The 25,215-nt window shown below is 51.4% G+C and overlaps 1 protein-coding gene across 1 annotated transcript in view; it reads right to left on the bottom strand.

The window, feature by feature from the left end:
* The window catches only part of Bdkrb2 (bradykinin receptor B2), a 30,612-nt gene extending 5,786 nt beyond the window's left edge, over positions 1 to 24,826 (bottom strand). The window contains exons 1-2 of the mRNA XM_059279483.1: positions 24,730 to 24,826; positions 567 to 673 (exon numbers count right to left, since the gene is read on the bottom strand). Of these exons, the coding sequence (XP_059135466.1) occupies positions 567 to 640 (74 nt within the window). The 5' untranslated portion in view covers positions 641 to 673; positions 24,730 to 24,826. The remainder of the gene's footprint in view (positions 1 to 566; positions 674 to 24,729) is intronic.
* Between the last annotated feature and the right edge of the window lie 389 nt (positions 24,827 to 25,215).

Below are 25,215 nucleotides of genomic sequence, written 5' to 3'. Positions count from 1 at the left end.
ATTCGGTGGGCCAACACTCCGAGAAAACCCAGGAGTGTCAGGAGGCTGCCTGGCCAGTGAGCATTGAGAATTATGGGGACAACTCTCAGTGGCCTGATGGGGTGGACATCTCTGCTGCACCTGCCATAGGATGGACAGGTTAGGGCCCTCTGCTGTTCTGCCAGCACTGGTCCATCAGGGTGGAGCCCTGTCTCCTGGCTCTGCTCTGGCTCAGTTTCCCCAAGGCTTCCCTTAGATGTCTTCCAGCAGATGTCAATCCCATGGTGACCCTGTCTTCACAACTTGAACTTCTCTGATCTGTTGGGTACTGATGCCAAAGTTTGGTTCTTTCACCTTCTTTTCCAAGTTCATGTTTTAGACAGCTCACCTATGATAATGTGTCCTCATGCCCCGCCTAGTCCCATAAAAGCCCACTCCTGCTGCTCCTGACAGTCCATGGGGACTAAGACTGAAGCTTTGCTCTTCAGGCCTAATGTGAAATGCCCTTCAGCCATGATCCAGGATAGGATGCAGCGCTCCTGGAGTCCTAGAGTGACCCCTAGTCAACTGAAGATCCCTTAACTCACCCAAAAGAGGCTGTGGTGGGCATAGGGTCTTCATGCACAGTTAGGAGCATGGGTAGCTTCCAAGAAGAGTGCATTTGGTCTCAGGACAGAGAGGGCTGAGGCTCTTCCTGGGGAAGCAGAGAAGAAAACATCGTTAGCTGTGATGATCAAAACACACATGTCTGGGCTGGAGAGACAGCTCAAGTGGTTAAGAGCACTGGCTGCTTACAGAGGACCTGGGTTCAATTCACTCACATGGCAGCTCACAACTGTCTGTCACTCCAGCTCCAGGGGATCCAACACCCTATTTTGGCCCCCAAGACACCAGACACACAAGAAGTACATAGATTTACACATAAAAAAATAATTAATTGGAAGAAAAAATCCACATCATCCATAAGAATGTAAGATAGAGTCTAAGGCCTTTTCTGGACATACAAATGCTTACCCCATGCTGAGTGCGGGCACACAGGGTGAATACAGGTGCAGGATCTACATTCAGGAAACTTACAGGCTGGGGGGGGAATACCACTCAATAGTCACCAATACTTGCCAACTAGCATCAAATACAAGGGACAATGGTTTGGCTGTATCCCCAGAGGTCTCATGTGAGGAGCTTGGTGCCCATAATAGATGACATTACACGTTCAGTCTGAACTGTCCCCTAACAGGCTTGTGTTTTGAACACTTGGTCCCAAGGGATGGAGCTGTTTCGGCATGCCATGAAACCTTTAGGGGGTGGGGATTGTCTGGCAGAGATGGGTCACCAGGGGCAGGCCTCTTGAAGGTCGTATAACCCTGGTTCTGTGTCACTCTCTGCTTCCTGTCTCCTACGGTGTGAGGAGCCTTGTCACGTGCCCCCACTGCCATGAACTTTGCCATGCCTTCGTGGCCATCACAGACTGTGAGTCCAAATAGACCCTGCCTTCATTCAGTTTTGTTTCTGTCAGGTATTTTAGCCCATCAGGCCATCACACTCTGTCCAGGACTCCGTGTGACAGGACAATCCTGCCTAGGAGGTGTGTAGGAAGCTGGGGTGCATGCATTTATTTGTGGGTGTGCGTGCATGAGTATGGGTGTACCACACACAAGTTCCACTCAGCGGTCAGCCACTCCTAAGCTAGAAGGTTCTGGACACAGCACAGGCCTCCAGTTTGAGAAGCTGGTTTCCCTGTTTGGTAATGGGGGACGAGACCAATGTAGACAATCTGGGGAAGGAAATGTATGGAAGGCACCCAGATAATGCTGGAAGAGGCTTACTGGAACCTTCCAAAGCCAAGGCCAGGATTAGGAATTCACAAGAGCTAAGTCTTTCTGCTTCTCCAAGGAGTGGAGATTGGGAAAGAGAGGAAATACCCCATAGCCAGCCTTTCAGAGAGATCCTTCCAGGCCTCTAGGGGAAAATCCAACTGTGTGTCTGATGCTGTGTGTTTGAAGCATTAGTTTAAGGACATATTAAGAATTATTGGGGCCGGGTGGTGGTGGCGGCTGCGGTGGTGTACACCTTTAATCCCAGCACTTGGAAGGTAGAGCCAGGAGGATCTCTGTGAGTTCAAGGCCAGCCTGGTCTGCAGAGCGAGATCCGGGACAGGCACCAAAACTACACAGAGAAACCCTGTCTTGAAAAACTGAAAGGAAAAAAAAAAAAGAAGAATTATTGGGGCTGGGGGGACAGGGTTTCTGTTAGTCATAGGGTGGCTGTCCAGGAGAAGGCCAGAGACACTTCTTCTGTGCAGGGGCCGGTGATCCTGTGGCCGGGTAAAGTTCATCTGGATAGTGACAGTCCCTGGAGATGTTGGGTCCTTGGGCTCCATGGCCCTGGAGAGGTGTCCAGTGCCCTCAGTGACTTTATCATAAGTATCTGGGCAATATGGCCCAGACAGCCTCTGTTTTCAAGATAAAAGCAAAGTGTATCTTCCCTCTTTGCTCCACATGTGGTCACCAGGTGCTCTGCTGCCCAGGGGACTTGGCAACTGAAGGCCACCTCCCTGCTACTGTCTACCCGGACGCTTCCTGGCTGGGACTGTAGTGTGGGTTCTGCTGGGTCCTGCTCCAGACTACCTCCCGTTTTCCGCTGCCTTGGGCTTAGCAGTCCCCTTGGGTCCACCCGTTGGGCTCTGCCATCTGGCTTCCCCGTGGGTCTGGCCAGGGGTACAATCAGGAGATGGAGGGAGTGGAGATGGGGCATTGGCACTCCAGCTCCCTAACTTAGAGGCCCTTAGGGCCCAGAGTCCCCAGCTTTCGCCAAGAGTACCACTGTCTGAAGGGAAGAGCAGGGAGTGTAGGCCGTGCTAGCCCAAGGCAGCCAGGTACCATGCCCCACATGCTGTCTACACCTCTGCATGTGGACCCTTGGGTCAACCTCTCTCTCTCTCTCTCTCTCTCTCTCTCTCTCTCTCTCTCTCTCTCTCTCTCTGATTTTTCGATACAGAGTTTCCTCTGTGTAGTTTTGGTGCCTGTCCTGGATCTCGCTCTGTAGACCAGGCTGGCCTCAAACTCACAGAGATCCACCTGACTCTGCCTCTCGAGTGCTGGGATTAAAGGATGTCACTCATCCCGAATGTACCCTCAAGCTCCTCCTGGGGTCCTGACAAACACAGGTTGGGACAGAAAGCTCAGATACAAAGAGAATGTTTACAAAAGAATGAGGGTGGGAACTTGGTGCTCACGACAGTGATGTGCTGTGAGTGTGTGTGCATGTGTGGGGAAGCAGGAGGGGGGCCCTGCCTGCTCCCAGATGTTGGTTCTCAGAGATAGGATGCCTCCGCTGACTCCTACAGATGCTGGAGGTGGGGGGCTTCCAACATTCCAATTCACTTGCACACTCAGTGTGGGTGTCTTCTTCTGGAAAACTTCCTTTGTGTCTGCTTGCTTCATTCACTCTCGGCAAATTCGTCTGCCCTGTGGCAGCCGCGTGCTGTCACGGATGGCACTGCCCAGCTTTTGTGGGTTTCAGACACAGACTGAAACCCAGAGGCTCCCTGGGAATCCTCCAGGCCTCTAGCACCAGATTGGGACTGTTGGGGAACCGGTCTTGTAGACCGAGCAGAGCTGGGTTCTCAGCCTCTCCAAAATGAAGGCAGTCATTGTTGGACTACCCAGACGATATAATGTAAGCAATCTAATAAACATCCTTTTAATATGCGTTTGCTCTATCTGTTCTCTCGGGAGAATCCTGATCAACACAGACAAACATCATTCCATGGGGCTGGTATTTTTCTTAGCTGTATCATAATAGTTATCATCATAGCCCCTCCCTCCAAGGCACTTTGACGGGGGAGGGGGAGGAAAGGGGAGGATGGGTGGACGGGGACGGGGAATGGGGGGATTGGGGCGGGGGACATGAGTCAGTGCCAGTCAAGAGCCTGCTTTTGGCCAGTAATTTGCCTTCCTGGTTACCACCAGGGGGTGCCCTGCTTTAGCCGTGAGTGAGTGAGTGAGTGAGTGAGTGAGTGAGTGAGTGTGTGTGTGTGTGTGTGTGTGTGTGTTCAGGGAGGGGCCCTTCCACCCAGCCTGCTCTCCTGCTCACAACTCAGGTTCTGAACCTGATTTTATATCTGGATGGACACTGATTTCACAGGTACAGAAGGTGACGCCCAGCCTGCTCCTCCCTGGGAACCTTCGAGACTGTTCTGTCTGTGTTCTACGGCATGGCTCTCCTATGCTTCATCATCTCAACAAAAACTGTACATGCACATGTGTGTGTGTGTGCATGTGTACCCACGTGCATCTCTGTCTGTGTGCAAAGTGTACCTGGGTACCCACTCCATATGTTTATTCCCAGGGGAGGCCCCTGCCTCTTTGATCTTCCCACTCTCTGCCTGCCATGTCTCGGCCAGCGTCAGTGAGCCATTAAACAAAACGCCTCACACTGCCCAGGCCAGAGCCAGGGAGGACCAGGTCTCCCGAGTCCCTTCCCTGACTCCTCCCAGGATATAAATTTCCTCTAATGCCTGCTTTGCATGGTTACTGCATCAGGACGCTGTTTATAGAACATCACTAGGTAAACCTCCGGCCAAGGCACAGATGGGGCTGGGGTGGGGGAAACCTCATAACCTGCATCAGCCCCAGCAGCAAAGTGCTGCCCTGGGCGTGGGTTTCCAGGGAGCCCTTTTCCTTAAAGGAAGAAGATAACAGGGTGGGGGTAGGGTGGACAGTGGGCTCCCCAGTCTCAGAACTCGTAAAGAGTCAACTCAGAAAACCAGATCCAACACTAGACGTGTGCGTGTGGTCCCTCCCAGCATCTGGATGCTTCTGGTTTTGGAATGTTCTGGAAATAGCACTAAAGAACAGAGGGAGTCTTGAGAAGCAGAGCCCCTTGCTGCAGGAAGGGGGGTGGGGAGTGGAGCAAGGGGAACTTGCCTGAGTGCTTGCCTCGGACCTCAGAGGGCCCATTCCTTTCTTTGTCTTTTCTTGCTCACTGTGGCTGGCTGATCCTGTTTAGAATGTTATTTCCTTTCCCCACACTGAATTTTACAATTTTGATAGATCTGCAGTGTAATCCCATCACTCTTGCCCATTGAAGTAAAAACACCATCCACACGGTCAGCCCTCTCAAGGGGCTGCCCTGTTCTCAAGGGGCTGACCTGTTCTGCTGCGGGTCTCACAGACACCTCGAGACACATGCCCTGCCTTTTAAGCTATTCCTCTGCTCCAGTCCCCTTTTGTTGAATGTGGTCTGTGCTGCTCCAGCCTCTTCATTCAGTCCTGGCTCCCGACATTTCCTATCCTCTGCCCGAAGCCTCACACCTCTGCCTGCTGCCCACACTCCTGTGCTCACACTCCTGCTGCCCACACTCCTGTGCTCAAACTCTTGTGCTCACACTCCTGCTGCCCACATTCCTGTGCTCACACTCCTGATGCCCACACTCCTGTGCTCACACTCCTGATGCCCACACTCCTGTGCTCACACTCCTGATGCCCACACTCCTGTGCTCACACTCCTGATGCCCACACTCCTGTGCTCACACTCCTGATGCCCACATTCCTGTGCTCACACTCCTGATGCCCACACTCCTGTGCTCACACTCCTGATGCCCACATTCCTGTGCCCACATTTCTGTGCTCACACTCTGCTGCCCTGCTGCGTGCTGGCCACATTCCTGTGCCCACACTCCTGCTGCCCACATTCCTGCGCTCACACTCCTGCTGCCCACATTCCTGTGCTCACACTCTGCTGCCCACGTTCCTGTGCCCACACTCCTGCTGCCCACATTCCTGTGCTCGCACTCCTGTGCTCACACTCCTGCTGCCCACATTCCTGTGCTCACACTCCTGTGCTCACACTCTGCTGCCCCGCTGCCTGCTGCCCATACCTCTCTGCCTGCTTCTGGCACACCTACTGTCCAGGTGCTGCCCCTACCTCCCATGGGGCTTTCTTCAAATGCTTTGTCATGGTCATTCCTGTGGGACAACCTAACTGGGCTACTCTCCCCTGGTTTGTTCCCTGTCCCTCAATGCTGGCCTATGTATTACGATGGTGGGTCTTTGTAGAGATTAAAATCCATATGCCCCAACTTTCCACCCATGTGTAATTCAGGATACATATGGATGTGTTGCAACACATGTAGATGACAATGATATGCTGAGGTGTTGAAGGATTGGTTAAGACTGTGCCTTGGATCTTCTGAGTGGACTTGATCTCACTGGACGGAGGATATTTGGAGCAGATCCCAGGTTCACAGAAGATGGGGAAACACTGCTTAGGTTTGGCAGCTTCAGTCCAAGTCCAAGACTTAGGGTTGACCCTTCCCTAAAGACCTTCCCTAGGTAGGTGTCAGGGTACCCAGACTCTCTCCAGGCCTATCAGCCAACTCCTTGTAATAAATCCGATGATTTGAATCTCGCATTGGTTCCGTCTCTCGGGCAAAATGCCAGCATAAGAGTGTTTGGGTAGCACGGTCTCTCACTCCTGCCTTAGCCATTTCTTCTAATTGCCGTGTGGTTGACTCCTCTTGCTTCCTCTGTCAACCGCCTGACCCATGCAGGTACTCTGCCAGCATTGGCTAGTTGACGGGCAGTGGGCAGGTGACGCGCACTTCTTTGTTCTGAAGCAGATATCCCGGCAGAACAGAGGCAAAAGGCAACAGCCATGTACCTCCACTACATCCTCACTCCCTTGGAGGCTGAGACACTCTTACCCCAGACAGAAATGTGGAGACATCAAAGTCACTCCAAGTAGTTCAAGCTCACACCCAATCAGCGGCAGGCTTTAAACCCAGGGCTGAGCAAGTCTGCACATTGAATCTTTCTCTGGCCCTAGAGAGGCTCTCACCCAGTCTCCTGGTGTAGAATGCATCCCAAGGAAGAGCTGAGAGACGTGAGCTCACAGCCTAACTGTCTATGGGGAAGCTTCTCCACAGAGAAGATGTTCTGTACATGTGACTGCCCAGGGCCTCTCTGACCCTCTGTCTGCTCAGACTCAGGCTCTGATGGGACCCCTGGGGGACCTTCACTGCAGGAAAGAATAGATGCCTCCAGCCTGTCCCTGGTGATATCTAACCGCTCCGATGACTCCATAATATGGGGTTCTTGCCATAACAAGGTTCTCACCCTGGTCTCTGTCTTGCTGCCTACTTTTAAAATGGGGCTTGAGCAGAGTTTGACAAGGAAGCCAAGAAGAGTGCCACTGTGTATGTGTGCCTGTGTGTGTAGTATGTAGTGTGTGTGTCTGTATGTAGTGTGTGTAAATAATATGTGTGTATATGTGTACATTGTGTGTGTGTGTGTGTGTGTGTGTGTGTGTGTGTGTGTGTGTGTGCGCGCGCGCGCACATGCGCTCATGTGTCTTCCAGTGAAGGCTGAGCACTAACTGGATGTGTTCTAGGAGAATGTCCTGTTGTGTTGTGAACCTCTCTGTTACTATCGTGTGTGCTCAGGAATGTGACTGAACAGGGCCAAGTAAGTACCCAGAGCTGCCCTAGGGATTTCGTCACTGGGGCCCACAGCCAATCCAAGGCTGGCTCCAACACTCACTAGCTGTAGATAATCTTGGATCAGCAGCCTCAGTTTCTGTAGCTGCTGGGCCGGGATACTCATGTCATCCCCTTGGGGAGGTTGTGGGGCTGCTACAATTGCAAGAAACACTTTAACTGCTCCAGGCACACAGCATTTCCTTCCTGCTAACAGCAGGTTTCAGCAAGCAGTTCTGTTAGAGGTGTGAGCTCTGGTGCCAAAGGAGAAAATGCCCAGGCTTTCCTGTTCCTTCTCTTTAGCAGGGGAGGAAACCGAGACCCCCTCGCTTCCCCCACTCACCTGGATACATCAGCTTGGAACTGGAACCGAGACTGCCTGGCTAAAACAGGGGTGGCCAGAGGCACTGTGGGGCTGGGCCAGGGTGGAGGTGTCCTCCCACGCCCCATCCGTCACCCTGGGAAAGTTCCTTCAGGTGTCCTGATAACTGAAGGCCCTAGCTTGATGAAGTCCTGAAGTATTTGAGTGGGAAGGGTTCTCAAGCGGCATTTCAGAGAAGAACTTGAGGCCCAGAGGGGAAAAGTATTCTCCCAGGACACACCCAGTTAGCTGAACTTCACCTTGAATCCCGGACCTCGAAATCCCAACCCCAGCCCCTCATTCTTTTTATTGTTCCATGGCTGCCGCATCCTGAGGTGGACGGCCACGATGTGCGCGTTCAGTGTCACAAATGGAGTTAGTGCCCGCCTCCCCCCATACTGTGGTCACACATGGGATGTTGGGAGCACAAGCCTTTTGTGAAGGTAAAGGGTACAAACATAGTCTTCCCACGCCCCTGAATGCCCCAGGTTTCCTGTCCTGAACATTGAAATAACCACTGGTAACAAGCGATATAAATCTTTTCCAGAGAACAAAACCAAAAACCACATTAGCGAGGAAGGCTACGTGCACGTCCAGACAGGAACACATGCTCCTGCGTCGCAGTTCCCCAGGGTGGCGGACAAGGTAGGGAGCACGTGGGTCCTGCAGGATAGCTGTGACCCTGCGGCCTCCCCAGCTGCCCCGAGGGAGGGCCTGCGACAGCGTCCGTTGTCTAGAGACCTTGAGGGAGGATGGCAGGTCACAGGCTCCTGCCAGAGTGGCCGGCCACTGGCCCAGCTTTTTCGCCACCGCCAAGTGTGTGTGCCGTGACCAGCTTGCCACGCAGCCAGGTTTGCCAAACAAGAGGAAAGAAGGTGGACTGAGCGGGGAGCTAGCCATAGACAAAACAATCCCATGGCACGAATCAGTTCTGGCAAACAGGAGGGGAAGATCCCATTGAGTTTGAGGCAGGAGGAGCTCAAGTCTTGTCCCTTCTTCCTGTATACGCACTACAACATCCAGGGTCATGAGCTTCCCAGGATGTGCCTTTGGCTATGAAGGGACTTAGCCCTTGGCGCTTTCCCTTCCTGGGGGTAGTGTCCAACTACATGGGGGTGGCCTTCCTCTATCCAAACGTCTGTTCTTGTTGTGTTTGCCATGCTCAAGGTGAGAGTCTGTGATGAAGACACAGTGGGCAGGACTAAAAGAATTAAGACACCTAGCAACAGCCTCGTACCGCCTTTCAGAAGTTTTATCTGAGGGTCACCTCCTCTGAGAAGCCTTCCCTGATTTCTCTGCCAGCAGACAACCTTCCTTGTCTGTTTGGGACATTAGAGCCAAAAAAAAAAAAAAAAAATGAAGGAGGTTGGTCTGGTGTTGAGCCCTAGAGACCAGGTATGTCTTTGGGTAAATGTCTGGTGTCTATGGACCTTCTTTTCCACATCAGGAGATACAGGTTACATACAGGTGACTCTGGAGAAGTCTCCCCCTTCCACAAAAAAAAAAAAAAAAAAAAAAAAAGAGGAAGCAATGAGCTCTCCGTCCCAAGAAGCATGCAAGCAGAGGCCATGGGATCTGGTCACTGAGTTCTTCAGAAGCACACCTTCATTGACACCCAAAGGTGGACCGAGTCCATCTTAGTCAGCTCCCTTCACTGGGCATGGCACAGAAGCATTGGCTCCTTGCCTCCCTGCCAATTCAGGCCTGCTCAAAGTCCTGCCAATGATGGAGCATCCCCTTAGTCACATGACCTCTGTCTGATGGAAGAGGAGCCCTTCAAAGGAGGGAGTCACCCTTCAGAATTCCAGCGCTCTGGGCTTGGCCAGCGCTTCCTGGAAGGTATGGGAGGGGGGCAGGCTTCTAAGTGCTGCAGAGCAGGGAGCTCAGAGAGATACAGGAAAGACTGGAAAAGGCCAGTCCTGGAAGTTGTTTCTCATCAGGCCTGGACTCTAGAGAAACGCAGGAGCAGCATCTTGATTCTGTCTGGACAAGCTGGCGCAAATGGCTCCTCTTCTTGGTGAAATGGACTGATGTCTTCGAACACGCCATCAGGACAGGTGAAAATGTACCCCGAGGGCCACATGTGGCCATGTATTTTCTTTCCATGTTTTTGAGCACGGTGACAGATAAACCTCTGCATGTAGGCATGATTCCTATCAGCCCTGTTTTACAGATAGGTAAACTGAGGCACAGCTAGCAGATAAGAGGTGAGATTTAAATGCTGGAACCCAGGTTGTGGAAACTTTGAATTGATACATAATAGATAGACCAGATAAGACACCGTCCCTAGACTTCAACGGTTTCCAGCTCACAGCCAGTCCCCTTCTACGAAGCCTGGAGCCCCGCCCCCCATAGTATGTAAATCTCGAGCAGGTATCATTTACTTTGTCACCATCTCAGTCTGGGTCTGCTACTGATCTGTCTCACAATCAGTCTGCAAAGATAAGAAAATGTACCCTTTTTTAAATTTTTTTTTTAAAAGTTAAAAATTCCTTAATTGTTTTTATTCCTGGGACCACAATTTGCAGGGCAATATACCTGATGAATGAAAAGAAAAGGAGAAGGCTACAATAGATAAAAGGTTTTTAAAACCTTCCCCTGCCGGATCACCACAGATCCACAGCCGCCACCACAGGCACCGCCCAAGCTCCCATTGTTGTGTACTGTAACTTCCAAGATCATTGCAGTTCCCACCACCGTCAGTCACAGTTACCTCCACCCACACTTCCTCCTTCATTGTAACCACCATAGCTCTTCCCTCACCGCCATATCCACCACCGTGGTTCCCACGTCCTGGTCCACCGCCGTCATAGCCTCCTCTACTGCCGTAACCAAGACCACCACCCCAGTCTCCACTGTCCCTCCAAATCCATTATATCCACCGTCACCACTTCCGTCACCACCTCTGCTGTCGCCACCTCCACCACCACGGCTTCCTTTCCCACCGAAGTTTCCACCACGACCCAAATGATCCCTACCACCTCCGAGGTTGCCTCCACAACCCATGAAATTTCCAGATCCATCTCCCTGGGCTCTCTGTGATCCAGCAGGCTGCACCTCTTGTTTAGAAAAGGCCCTTCTTGCCAGCTGGTGGTGCACGCCTTTAATCCCAGCACTCGGGAGGAAGAGACAGGAAGATCTCTGAGTTCGAGACCTGGTCTACAAGTTCCAAGACAGCCAGAACTACACCGAGAAACCCTGTCTCAAAACAAAAACAAAAACAAAAACAAAAACAAAAACAAACAAAAAGCAGAAAGAAAGAAAAGCAAGGGTCCTTCTCACTTCACAATTATGCCCATCGACAGTGTGGTACTTCTGAACAACAATTTTATCAACTGTGTCGTTATCATCAACAGTTACAAGAGCAAATCCTTCTTTTCCCATTCTGCCTGTCTCTATAACTTCTATGGTTTCAATCTTGCCATATTTTTCAAAATAGTCCCTCAGATTCTGTTCTTCTGTGTCTTCTTTACTATCACTGTGATGGCTGTTCTTTTATTGATTTATTATTTACTTTCTGAGACAGGGATTCTCTGTGTAACAGCCCTGGCTGTCCTGGAACTTGCTTTATAGACCAAGCTGGCCTTAAACTCACTGAGATCCGCCTGCCTCTGCCTCCCAAGGGCTGGGATCAAAGGTGTGGGCCACCACTGCCTGGCTATGATGGCAGTTCTTGGTTGTCAATTTGACTACATCTGGAATGGACTACAGTCCAAAATGGAGGGCACACCAGTGAGGTATTTCTGCTTAACTTTAAGTAGGAAGACACACACCTTAATCTGGGTCTTGGGGAGGGAAGACATATCTTTAATCTGGGCCACACTTTCTGCTGGAAGCCTGTATAAGGACATGGAAGAAGGAAGGGTTTTTTTTTTTTTTTTTTTTTTTTTTTTTGTTTTGGTTTTTTTTTTTGAGACAGGGTTTCCCTGTGTAGTTTTGGTGCCTGTCCTGGAGCTTGCTCTGTAGACCAGGCTGGCCTTGAACTCACAGAGATCCGCCTGGCTCTGCCTCCTGAGTGCTGGGATTAAAGGCATGTATCACTACCACCTGGCTGGAAGAAGGAAGCTTTTGCCCTTTGCCTGCTTGCTCTCACCTTGACAGCACATCCACTCCTTCACTGGCATTAGAACCTACTTCTTCAGGATTCCAGTGTCTACTGAAGGCCAGCTGAGACATCCAGCCTAGTGGACTGAGCAGCTGCTGGGTTCTTGGATTTTCTGTTCACAGGCAGCCGTTGTTGGGTTCACTGGACTACAGCCTGTAAGTCACTCTGATAAATCCCCCTTACATATGTATTCATTCTGTAAGTTCTGTTACTCTAGAGACCCCTGACTCACTGGGCGATGGTGGTGCATGCCTTTAATCCTGGCACTCGGGAGGCAGAGGCAGGAGGATCTCTGTGAGTTCGAGGCCAGCCTGGGTTACAGAGTGAGTTCCAGGAAAGGCGCAAAGCTATACAGAGAAACCCTGTCTCGAAAAAACAAAAAGAGAGAGAGAGAGAGAGAGAGAGAGAGAGAGAGAGAGAGAGAGAAAGAACACTGACTTATACAACCACCAACAAGGATTGTCTTCACTGTTAAGTGGGCACCAGGCTTTACAGAATCCTTTCTAGAAACAGATGTCTTGGTTCCACCACAGGTCCGTCAACCTTGAGTGACTGAGCACACATGGCAGCATGCACCTACTTCAACGCAAGAGTAGGTCACAACCAAAGCCCCGGGAACGTTTTGTCTGGAGCTCTCTCATTACCACACAGTCTTTAAGTGTGTCCTGTTTCTCAAAATGTTCTCTTAAGCCAGTGGTTCTCAACCCTCCTAATGCTGGGACCCTTTAACACACTGACCCCCAACCATAAAATTATTTTCCTTGCTACTCTATAACTATAATTCTATCCTTAAAGACTCCTCAAGTACTCCTGCTCTGTCTGTATCTGTCCGTCTGTCTCTCTGTCATATGTATAGACAGGAGGACAACTTCAGCTGTTTTCCTTAGATAATATCTACCTTCTTTTCTGGGACAGTCTCCCATGGATCTCTAACCTTAGGCTAGGCTGGTTAGCCAGCTAGCCCCAGGGATCCACCTGCCCCTGCTTCTCCAGGGCTGGATTACAAGTGTGCCCCACCACACCTGTATCTTTCTTTTTAGATTTATTTATTTATTTGTATGGGTGTTCGGCTTCCATGGGTAACTGTGTACCACCATGTGCATGCAGTGCTTGTGGAGGCCAGAAGAGGGCAGCAAACCCCCTGCAACTGGAGTTCCAGGCTGTTGTTAGCCTCCATGGGGTGCTGGGAACTGAACCCATGTCCTCCGGAAGAGCAGCCAGGGCTTTTAACTGATGAGCCCCTCTCTGGCTGACACCTGGATTTTATTAAAGTAGGTTCTGGGGATCGAACTCATGTCCTCATGCTTAAGCAGCAAGCGCTGTACCATCTGAGCCACCTCCCCATCAGGCCACCATCTTGTCACCATCTGTTCCATAGACACCCCATCCCCAGCCTACAGCAGGCAAGCCTGGTTTGTAGCCCAGCTAGCTGGAGAGGACCTGTGACCTGCCCTAGGGTTGGGAGGCCCCAGCCAGGACCTGACCCTGCATGAGTCCAACACAGTGCCACAACATGGCTGGAAAAATCCCCACATCTGAGCTGGGATTGAGCAGAGCCTCTGACATGCGTTGGCTTGCTGGCTTCTCCAGTACTTCACATTCTGGAGCCAGAAATAAACCCTCCCAGATTCCCTGCCCAGCACATTGCCAGTTGGGCCTGCTGGGACCCATCCCTACTCCAAAGCCTGCCCTGGGGAAGCTGGGTCACAGTTCCGTTTCTCCACTTAATGCTGGGTCTGGAAGGACTCTGAACCCTATGGGTGAATGGGCCAGGCTGTTAGTAGGGGCTCAACCAGTTTTCAGGGTTGCTATTAATGGGAGTTTGTTCCTACTGAGGCACCCGCTGCCCATCTGCAAGGATCCACTCTTGATGGCCCATCCCTGCAGGGGCCTTCAGAACCAAGACGATGTAAAAATAGCCTGGTCTTCATGTGGTATGTCACAGGCCAAGGGGAGTGGGCGGTAATAGGTGGCATCTTTAATGTCTTTTCTTTACAGGGGTGAGGCAGGAGGAGGAGGTAGAATAATGGCTTCCAACTTTGCCTCCAGAAAATTAGATTTTGGCACAATTTAGTGAACAAATTACAAACCTTTTAAAACAACACCAACAAATGGCCCTTTTCTTCTTGGGTGCTGTTTCTGTGAAGAATCAAAGCGCAGGAAGTGCTTCACGCAGGGACATGCTCACCCTCATTTAAGAGGGCCTTAGGGGACAGCCTAACCCTGGCTATTCTACACCCGGGCAATGGCTGCCAAAGGGTGCTTCTCAGGACTTGCCAAAGTGAGACGCCGCTTCTGAGATCTTGTCAACGCTGTTAAGCTCTGGGCACTAAATTGTATCCACGGCGCAAATGATACGTTCTGGAGTGCGTGCTCACAGGATCACCGTTTGCTTTGGGGCTTTCTTTGTTCTTTGTAGAGGTTTCTAAGTTTGCTTTTAAAACGAAGAGCATCTATGGGGCTGGGGAGAGGCCTCAGATCCTCAGCAGCCACAATAAAGCCGCACACAGCATTGTATGCCTGTAACCTCAGTGCTGGGGAAGGGCCGAGAAAGGCCGCGGCTCCCGGAGCCTGCTGGCCGCTCAGTCTTGCTGGAAGTTGGGTTACAGATTCAGTAAGGGAGTCTATCTTGAAAACAAAGTGGGAAGCAATAAATGAAGACACCGACATTGACTTCTGACTCCCACACAGGCGTGCACAGGCCAGTGCACCCCGACTGCCCCCGCTCCCACCACCACCACACACGCACACCTAGTACTCTTGTAATAACAAGCCACGCATTTTCTCCTTTGAAAAACAAAATAGAGAGTGAGTTATGGTTAGCTTGTATAAGAAAGACAACCTGCTAAGCTTTGCTTATGTAGGAGCTGGCAAATTAATACACAGTTGTGTTTTTGTTTAACATGAAATGTAAACTGTTTCTCCCATGAGTCTCTGGTCGCCTAACTACCATTCTGCACGGATGAATCAGTGGGCTTCTGGTAATCTGGGACTGGCCCTTTTAGGGACCTCAGACGTGACTCTGGGACCATCAAGCTCCCTACCATGCAAACAAAGCCCTCCTGTGATCACATAATCTAGCCCTACTTCCCTGATTCTGCCATGAAAGCCCAATGAAACCCCAGGAGATGGGCGGAAACGGGTCCTTCCACGGTGTTCTCATGGGCCGGGTCATGTTGAGTGGCATTTTCACGACAGTGAGCCCTTTGAGCACATCCCACATGAGCATGCCTTCCTGTTAGCTTCCTTCATGGAGGACCATTCCTCATCTGCTGTGCATGGATGTAGTTGGAGTCTGTCCCCCAAGGTTCCTGTGTTGGAGACTTGGTCCCCAAGGTGGCAGTGTTGGGAGGCAGTGAGGGACCTTAAGAGGTAGGGCTTAGCAGGGAGGCTTTTAAATCACTAGAGGCGTGCCCTCCAAAGGGATATACTTCTGCCCCTGTCATTCACCATAATGTGACAGACAGGAGGAGGGGCCAACTTTTAGCAACACAGACTATGAGTTAAAGAAAATTCTTCTTTTTCTCTCCTGTCCTTCCCTGTTACCAACTCTTCCTCTTTCCTGCCTCAGCCTCCCTTGTGCTGGGATTCCAGATGTGTCCCACTACACCTGGCAGTCTACTCCCTTTATTTATAGTTGCCTGCCTCAGGTACTTTGTAATAGTCATGGAAACTGGATGTGTCCAGAACCACAGCCCTTTTCTCTCCTGTATACAGACTCTCCTCTGTTGGAGCCTGGTGTATTCACTCCTAGCCAGTCTTGTTCTTCTTGCAGCTCAGGAACCTCTACAAAGAATAAAGAAAGCCCAAAGCAACCGGTGAGCCCCTGCTCCCAGCTTCCAATCCGATGTTTACCTATCCTCTTTCTCTTTGCAATGCAAAAAATGCATTCAAGAGTGTGGTAGTGACGCTGTCCTTTCAGCTAGTCTCAAAGCCTATGAGGGGGGTCAGATTCCATTTTTTTCTTAGCTGCTGGGAATTGGGAGATCTGGAACTCACCATACTCCAGGTTTGAGGGGACTTCCCCTCACCATCTCCCTAAGCCACCCAAACTCCGGTACACCAGGGGCATGGACTGAGTACAGACTGGCATGACGGAGTCGTGCTAATCGACATTCAAATCCCAGCCCTGCCACTTGCCTATGCTGTGATCAGCTTTCTGAGCTCAAATCTCCACCAGGGTCCGGGGCTTTACTGTTGGCGTGAGGGGTGAGCGGGGACCTGGCATGTTCACCCCAGTCACTCATCAGTGCTTTCTTACTTGACTCGGGCTTTACAGTTGCCGGCGGCTCTTATCCCTCGATCCAAGGGTGGTTCTGGGCAGCCAGGGGCCCAGATGTCTTCCCTTCCATTCTCTTAGTCATAGGCCCCAAAGGGACCCTGGGAGAGAATCGCCACTTGCGAGGAAAGCCTCTTGACTGGTCCTTCCTATCTTTGCACTGAACGCTGGGAAGTTCTAGGGCCCAGAGGGAGAGAACAGGCAAGGCGCTCCAGGTCTAGGTGGCCCTGGGATCCCTCCCACTGTGGAGAAGTGCCTAGCTTGGGGCTCAGGGTTCTGCCATCCTCACCAGGCTGCACTCTTCCCCTCCCCAAACCCCAGTAGCCTTACCAGCTCCTCCATCCCGTCCCTTTGCCTGTCTGGGGAGGCCCGGTGACACAAGAACCAGGTCAGGTTCCAGTGCTGCTTTAGCTACTGTGTCACCTTTACAGACTATTCTGTCAGCTCTCGTGTGGGGACACATCACCCATAGAGCAGCTTTATCAGAAGTAGCAGTGACAGGTTTGGGTGGCAATGGTCCTCTGGGGCCAGGAGAGGGCTTACACACATTTCCATCAGCACCGAGCGATCTACCTGGCTGTTTCCAGCCCACACCACGCCCTTTCCTCTATTTAGGCATACGCTCTGCTTCACAAGGTATGGGCCTTGAACTTGAAGCCTACACAAAATCTTCCATGAGGCCCAGGCTTCTGCGGACAGAGGCCTCTGATCTGGAGGAATGTAGAACAGACTTAACAAGAGGTTTAAAAATAAGGAATAAACCAACTTCTCAAATACTGGGCACAGAGCAGGCAAGCCCACATATAGCCCTGTTCTCCCAGCCCACAGTGGTCCTCCTCCTGAACCATACGGATGAGAGAGAGAGTCAGTGTCCACAGTCACTGGTAGAGCTTAACCCCAGACTGTCGGGCAGGACCGATTGGTCCTAATTCCTAAACGTGATACCAGTGTCTAAATAATTGGCACAGCTGTGAGCCTCGGTTGTGGGCAGAGGAACTCCAGTAGAGAATTGAACTAGAAACAGGTGACTAGTGGGTAGAAGCTCTGGAGCGAGGGAGGCATCTTCTCCTCATAAGCTTGCCTTTCTGGAGTTAAGGAGCCATCTGTCTAAGGCACAGACCTTTGGCCACAAGAAAGTGACCTCCTGGGGGCCAGATGGGTAGGGATCTTTCTGGGGAGCTGGTGGAGACCCCTAGCCGGGCAACTCTTACCTCCCCAGTATAGTCTCAGTAAATGCTGGGGCACTGCAGGCCCCCATTTTGCCTACAGGCTACTCCGGAGCAGCCACCCCGCAACTGACCTGCTTCCTACAGAGTCAATCACACCCACGTTTCCCTTCTCCAGCCCTCTCTCCAAACGGGGATAAGAGAAGGAGCGGAAGTATGTGAGTGAGCACATGACCTCTGTGTATGTACGAGGGTGCTGTAGCGAAACCCTTATATGTACTTAATATACAGCAACCAGGAAAGCGCCAGCTCTCGGGCTCTCCTTGAATCGCTTTATGATATCAGTACTTTTCTTCTTTGCAGTTAGCTCTTCTTGATTTTTGTGCCGTTATTTTCCTCTCTCTGTGTTTCTGGTTATAATTCCTTATCTAATTTTGTTCTCTGCCTCTGGGGATTAAACTCGTGGCTTTGCGTGTGTGAGTCAAGCACTCGCCTACAAAGCGACAGTCCCGATCGATTTTTATTTCTATTTTGAAATAGCAGTGTCTTACTACGTTGCTCAGACTGGTTGATCTTGAACTTGTAATCCTCCCGCTTCAGCCACCTGCAGACTGGGACTATGAACCTGTGCTACCAAAGCCCAAACCAGCTACAGATATGTTAAAAGTGGATTGGAACGAATTCATTTGTTTGCAACCCTTGTGGTTTAGTGACTAACGATTCTGAAGGTATGATTTCTCCTCCAACGTGGCCTTGGCTGTGCCCCCTAAGTTTGGTAAGTCGTGCTACCTTAGAGTCGATCATCTCTCAAATGTCTGCGATTTCACTGAAACCCTTTGAATGGGTTTTAGGAGCAGTTTCTAGAATTTTCAAGTGGTCTGTGACGTTTAGATTTTATATCAGATGTTCATTTCCATAGTACAGGCGGGCGACACGGCCTGTCAGAGCTTTATACACCGGACATCTATCAATATTAATCTCTGCCTGCTGAGGTTTTCCGGCAGGTCTGGACTACACGGTTGATTTCTGCAAACGTAAGGGCCGTGTCACGGGCGCCATCTCTACTGCTCTTCTAAAGACTGTCTTTAAATTACTGACGAACATGAGAATCCGTATCTGTTGACTAACACCAAAGGCAGAGAAATAATGGTCCGTTCCCAGATATGATAAAAATCAAGGCTGCAGAGACGGCTTAGTGGGTAAAGTGCTCGTCCCACAACCATGAAGACCTGAGTTCGGATCCTCACCACCCATGAGAGCCAGGCACAAAGGCACACGTCTATAATCTCAGAGGGGATAGGCCAGATTCAGTGGAAGACCCTGTCACAAAAGCTACCGTGATGAGCAACAGAGGAAGCATTGACCTTTAACCTTCACTTGTGCATACACACACACACACACACACACACACATACACACACACACACACACACACACACACACACACACACACACACGGGGTATGTCCTTGTAATCCATGTGCTGGGGAGGTGGAGAGAGGACCATCCCCGGGGCTCGCTGGCCAGCCAGTCTACCAATTGGCAAGCTCCAAGCTCCAAGCTCCAGGTTCAGGGAGAGACTCTGTCTCAAAACATAGAGAGTAATGGAGGAGGACGCCCAAGGTTTGACTTCCGGTCTTCACAAGTGCTTGCATGGTGAGGGGTCTGAACACACTCATGAACACCACACAAGTGTGCAATGCGGGTGCACTCACAACCTATACACGAAAAGAATAAGGCGAGCACCTCTAGCACCTTTCTCATCTGTGCCCGCCCGCTCCTCCACTTCCAACTTCAGTTTTAGTTGAAATAACATGAGATTTAGTCCCCAGCAGTTACAAACTGTTTATCTTTTCTGAGCATCCGTTCCAAACATTTATTAAGCATCCTAGTCAAGTTCCAACCAACTTCAGAGCCATAGCTTGGGCTTTAATTGGAAGGCTCCAATGATCGTAATCAACTTTTCTATAATGTTGTCTGTCCCCTTTCTTAAATCATTTAATGTGATGAACTTCCTTTTTGGCTGGAATACTTAATCAAGAAGTTTCTTTTTTCTCCCCCCCACCCCCCGAAAACAAATCCCTCGTTGGGATCTGAGTCTGTGTGAGCAATGGCTGTTTCAAGGATCCCCATGTATCTGAGTCTACTTTTAGTAGAAGTGGTTTCAAAAACCCCATTCCCAGTCCCACCCAGGGCTCAGCACAGAGCCACGCACCACTTAGTAGATGCTCATTGAATACATTTTCCTACACAGTCCAGCAGGACTCTGAAGATCCAAGGCTGGTTGTCCTACCACCTTCAAGCCCCACCCCCTGACCCCATTGTCCTTCTGCGGTGTTGGCTCCTGGGTACAGGCGAAGGTGTGTGAGTCTCCCACCCCACCTTTTTAGACCTTGTTATACCTGGAGAGACATAAGTAAGCCTAGGTTTCTCATATAGAACTCACAAGGTTGTGCAGGATGGCCCCTTACTTGGGACAATCCTCCTGTCTCAGCTTTCTGAGTGCTGGAATTCCTGGTGTCAGCCACCACGAAGCTTGTCTTCTATCTAGTCCTGTTTGCTTTGCTTCTAAGATTTAAATTCTCATTTAAGTGTCTGCAAAGGGACCCGCATGTCTGTAAGAGCTTCAGAGAGTGAAGAGGAAAGCGTGATGACCCTCAGCCTTCCTCCGGGCCTGATCCAGCCCTGTTATCCCCTCCCTGAAGGCCAGCAGCCTGTCTCTTGGAAACCCATCCTTTCTCTTTTCAGATGCCTCCTGACTTTCACGGGAGATGCCCCTGTCCATGTGTAAGGACACACACGGAGACTCCCAGTTACACTGTCCTCACCTCTGCGTGCACCAATCGAGCCACCCATTCCTCTCAGTTTGCTTTCTATTGCTGTGAGAAATGTCATGACCTAAAGCAGCCTGGGGAGGAAAGGGTTTATTTGGCTTACATATCCTGGCTCACAGTCCGTGGAGGAACACAGTTCCAAGGCAGGAACTCGAGGCAGGAACCTGGAGGCAGGAACTGGAGCAGGAATCACGGAGGGGTGCTGCTGACTGGCTTGCTTCTCCTGGCTTGCTCAGTTTGCTTTCTTATACAACCCAGGACCACTTGCCCAGGGAGGACACTGACCACAGGGGGCTGGCCGTTCCCCATCATTTAATTAACAAAATGAACCACAGGCTTGACTACAGGCCAGTTTTTGGGGGGCATTTTCTTAATTGAGGTTCCCTTTTTTCTGAAAACTCCAGCTTGTATCAAGTTGTCAAAATCAAACAAACAAACAAACAAACAAACAAAAACCTAACCGCCGCACCACCTCATTTTTTGAGGTGCCAGAAAAGGAATCCAGGACCTCAGCCCTACCAGGCAGGTGCTCTGAGGTACATCCCTGACCCTCATTTTTTTTTTTTTTTTTTTTTTTGGTTTTTCGAGACAGGGTTTCTCTGTGTAGCTTTGCGCCTTTCCTGGAACTCACTTGGTAGCCCAGGCTGGCCTCGAACTCACAGAGATCCACCTGGCTCTGCCTCCCGAATGCTGGGATTAAAGGCGTGCGCCACCACCGCCCGGCGCATTTTTTTTTTTTAATTGAGATATGAGTGCTTCTTTACGGAATACATTGCTGTGCCTGATGGTATGCAACCTACGCATAACAGTCAAATCAGAGCAATGGACGTGCATCTCTCAAGCTAACATTTTTGGTGTGTGTGTGTTGGGGGGGACCTCACGCTCCAATAGCACTTTACAATTCATGGTATGTTGCTCCAGAAGCCACTGCCCGCTGGCTGTGCTTTGGTGGTGTTCCTGCCTGTGTCTTTCCCTCACCTTCTTTGTGACTGTCCTCCCAGTGGCCCTGCTGTGGGAGAGCAGGGCTGTCCCTTCACACACCGGACTCTCAGGGGAGGTTTCCAATTTGAATTTTTAGGTAGTTTCTGATTCAATTACTATTTATAGCTGAAGGGGCCAAGGCTCAGAGAGCTAAATTGCTGGCCTTAGGCCACGTGGTGGGGGAAAGAGGGATTCACTTCTAGTTTAGCTTGGGAAGAAGGGAGGAGAGGAGAGGAGAGAGGAGGGGAGGGGAGGAGAGGGGAGGGGAGGAGAGGGGAGGGGAGGGGAGGAGAGGAGAGGAGAGAGGACGGGAGGGGAGGAGAGGCGAGGGGTGGGGAGGGGAGAAGAGGAAGGGAGAGGAGGGGGAGAAGGGAGAGGAGGGAGAGGGGTCTCATACTCAGGGCATCCATCTAGTCTGTACTCTAAGGGACTTTGCAGGGCTCCTCTGAAATGGACGACTGTCCCCATCACAGGCAAGAGAGCAGAGACGGAGAAAGTCTCCCTCAGTAAGCGACACCACTGAGAACTGGACCCCAGGTCTTGTTTGTTTTACCTCACTCTGGCCTCGGACAATGTGAGGGGGTTATGGGATCCCACTTTTCTGGCTTCCAGAGTCTCAGAAACCTCCCCATGGTGACAGGACCAGAGACCAATGGATTCTTCAGTTTGCCCTGGAATGCAGCCCTGGGTGTGTGTTTTGGGTGTAGGCTCCTCAGAAAGCCAGGAAAGCTTGCCATTCAACCCCTTTCATAGAGGGCAGATGAAGGGCTGTGGACATCCCACCTACAGAGGCCAAGCAGAGCTGACCGCTGTAGACCCTCACAATAGTAAATGGAGCCGTGTTCTGGGGACACAGTTACTTCCACTCGAGAAGGGGACTGTTAGCCTTACAGCCCTCCTGAGATGGACCAGGTCATGGGCAACGGGCAGCTCTCTGGTCCAGGCAGCACGCACACTAAGACCATTGCTTACGGATTGGGGGTTCATGAATCAAGGAGCACATGTTAGAAGTGGTCACTTGGGGACTCAGGTGTCAGTGGTTTCTGATCCTTTAAGATCCTCTCCCTTCCTCTCCTTCCTTCCCCACCCCTCTACTCTCCTCCCCTCCCCTCCCCTCTCCTCCCCTCCCCTCCTCTCTCCTCTCCTCTCCTCCCTTCTTCCGAAGCTAAACTAGAATTGAATCCCTCTTTCCCCCACCACGTGGCCTAGGGCCAGCAATTTAGCTCTCTGAGCCTTGGCCCCTTCCCTGGCAATCTGCAGGACTCTCCCTTGCCCCACGTGGTCCCTTCCTGACCACAGCCGCACAGCAGAGAGGGGCAACCCTAATGTCACTCTCAGACACCCTGAATTTTTTTGCCCATCCCATCACGTGGTAACAGAGGTCACGTGGCCCAGTTATTCTGGGTTCGGTCCCCTTTGGCTTTTTTCTTTTCTTTTCTTTTTTGCCTTTGCTTTTTGAGACAGGTTTTCTCTGTGTAGCCCTGGCTGTTCTGGAACTTGCTCTATAGACCACGTTGGCCTTGAACTCACATAGATCTGCTTGCCTCTATCTCTTGAGTGTTGGGATTAAAGGCCTGCATCACCACCACCTACCTGGCCTTGAACTTCTTAAAGGAACACACAAACTCACCTGATCTGTGAGATTTACCTAAGAACAGATGTAGGTTCACAGAAGACTTAAGGGGAAAATACAGAGTTCCCATCTAACCCCTGCCTTGTCCCTCCTATATTTTATCTTTTTCCAGAATGTCACAGGGAGATGCTCATAGCGTTACCTTTCCAAACCAGCTCTTTGACTTAGTAACAAGCTGTGTGCTCTTGGGGCCTTCTCTGTGACTACTATGTATCCATCCATCCATCCAATGGTTCTCAAGCGAACTATACAGCCCATGAGCAGATAGATATAGTTCCCACCGTCTTTCTGGAAGCCCAGGCTCCCTGGCAATCTGCAGGACTCTCCCTTGCCCCACGTGGTCCCTTCCTGACCACAGCCGCACAGCAGAGAGGGGCAACCCTAATGTCACTCTCAGACACCCTGAATTTTTTTGCCCATCCCATCACGTGGTAACAGAGGTCACGTGGCCCAGTTATTCTGGGTTCGGTCCCCTTTGCTTGTCATCGGATGAATTCCCTGTAGAGCAGTGTCCTCACACTGGCTCAGTCAATCATTCCATCTTTCCCTTATTTAAAGCTGATGGAGCCTGAGTCCTATGGTTATGGGATTCCCTGGGCAATGAGCAAAGAACGCGGGTGAGGTTGTTGCCTCCTCCAGACTCAGTTTCCCCGTCGGTGCTGGGCTCCTCGAAGTGCATGACGACGACAGGGGCCTTTTTAATACTCCAAGCTGCAGTGCAGAAGTTCAGGGTAGAGCTGGCATATGCTCCTAGGGTGCCCTGCCAGGCAAGCGCACGTGCTTTTCCATTTTTAATATTCTCTCCAACCCTCCTTCCCTGCTTGTCCCTAACCCCATCCTAGTGGAGGAAAACAGCAAACTCTAAGTCCCTGAGTCTCAGAACTGTGGAGTGTTCCCATCACTCTCACTGTTGTTGGGGGCACAGAGCAGGGGCATCAGATCCCCTACAAGCCCTTCTCTGACACAGAAGGGCCGAGAGTTGTGGCGGGCAAGGCACCGCACCCACACCCAGCCAGAGCTCCTGCTTCCTGTGGACTGTTTGAGAGAGCCACAGGCAGCTTGTGACTCAGGAAGGCACATTCTAACCTGCCTAACCCGTGAGCATCACCGCTGCCACCCCACACAGGCCACGGAGCTACCAACCCAGCAATCGGAGTTGAAGACCACACATGGGTGTATGTCCCAGGAGGGCCACACTTCTGTCTCTGCCTTAAAAGGGGCCACTGAGTCTTCTTTGGGGCCCTGGCCCTGCGACACAAAACTCTCAGCAACAATGTCACCCAGGGGATGAAAGAGGAGCTGAGACTCGAACCCGAGACAGCACACCAAGCTCACTCATAGCCACCACCTTGAAGAAGGACCAGGACGGGAGTGGATTAAAGCTGCCGCCGCCGACACAGATGGGCCACATCAGCCAGGGGAGACAAAGTCTCTTTGCGGTCTTAACCTCTGCTCCAAGGAGCAGCCGAGCACGCCTTACAGACGGAGAAAGCAGAACTCAGACATTGCAGAGTCTCTCCGAGCTCATCAGTGGCTCGGTGAGTAAAGAACCAGACTCTCACGACACCTGTCCCGCCATTGCCTGGCACTCACTGCTTCCTGCCTTAGCCCACTGTGTCCACATGGAGCCTATAAAACTCAAATCACCGGTCACTCATGGTGGTGGCAGCGGCGGCGGCAGCGGCGGGGGGAGAGGGGTGATGAGTTGGAACCAACAGGGCAAATCCTCCTGTATAAGTAACTACAACCCTTCCTCCAGCCATTTGTCAGACCTAGGGGAGGAAGGGAGCCTTCCTCCAACTCCTCAGGACCACAGAACCCCTGGGAGCCCGGGGCTGGTCCCAGCTTCTGGCCAGGACCTCTCTGTGCTGAGACGTTTGTGCTCTCCGTGAAGTAGCTCTTGCCGGGCACTCACCTTTTCTGGAGCAAGTCGTGTCTGAGTTCTAGCGAGTCCCCCGGTCCAGGTCCAGAGACTGCCTGTCGAGCCGTCCCCAACAGTCCTCCCCAGTCTTCCGAGGAGCTGAGCTGGAGTGGCACGGGGAACAGCTCATCTTTCAAGGGCTGGCCGGTGATGTCATCACTCTCCTGGGCACTCCTCCCTCCACCTCTGGCCCAGCTCAAGCTCCCAGCTCCCCGGATCAGCAGCAGTTCTCCGCCGTGAGGTTTTTGGACTCCTAGCTGCGGAGGCCAAATTGGGATGGCCACAGGTAGCCTTCCGTTTGTGCAGACTGCCCCCTCGGGGAGCCTGGAGTGGCACATGTTTTCCCTGCTGCTAGAATGGCTCCTGGAGGACCACGTGAAAGCCCGTGTTTAACATAACACTGCTTGCCATGACTGAGGCTCCCGAGGTGGTTGTTTTGCTCCTGAGTTTTAGGTGCAAACAGTGGGCATTTACATAGAG

Source organism: Peromyscus eremicus, chromosome 14 (genome assembly GCF_949786415.1).
Source record: "Peromyscus eremicus chromosome 14, PerEre_H2_v1, whole genome shotgun sequence".
NCBI classification, from domain to species: domain Eukaryota; kingdom Metazoa; phylum Chordata; class Mammalia; order Rodentia; family Cricetidae; genus Peromyscus; species Peromyscus eremicus.
The sequence above is the reverse complement of the archived record's forward strand: the minus strand, read 5'-3'. Positions and strand labels throughout refer to the sequence as shown.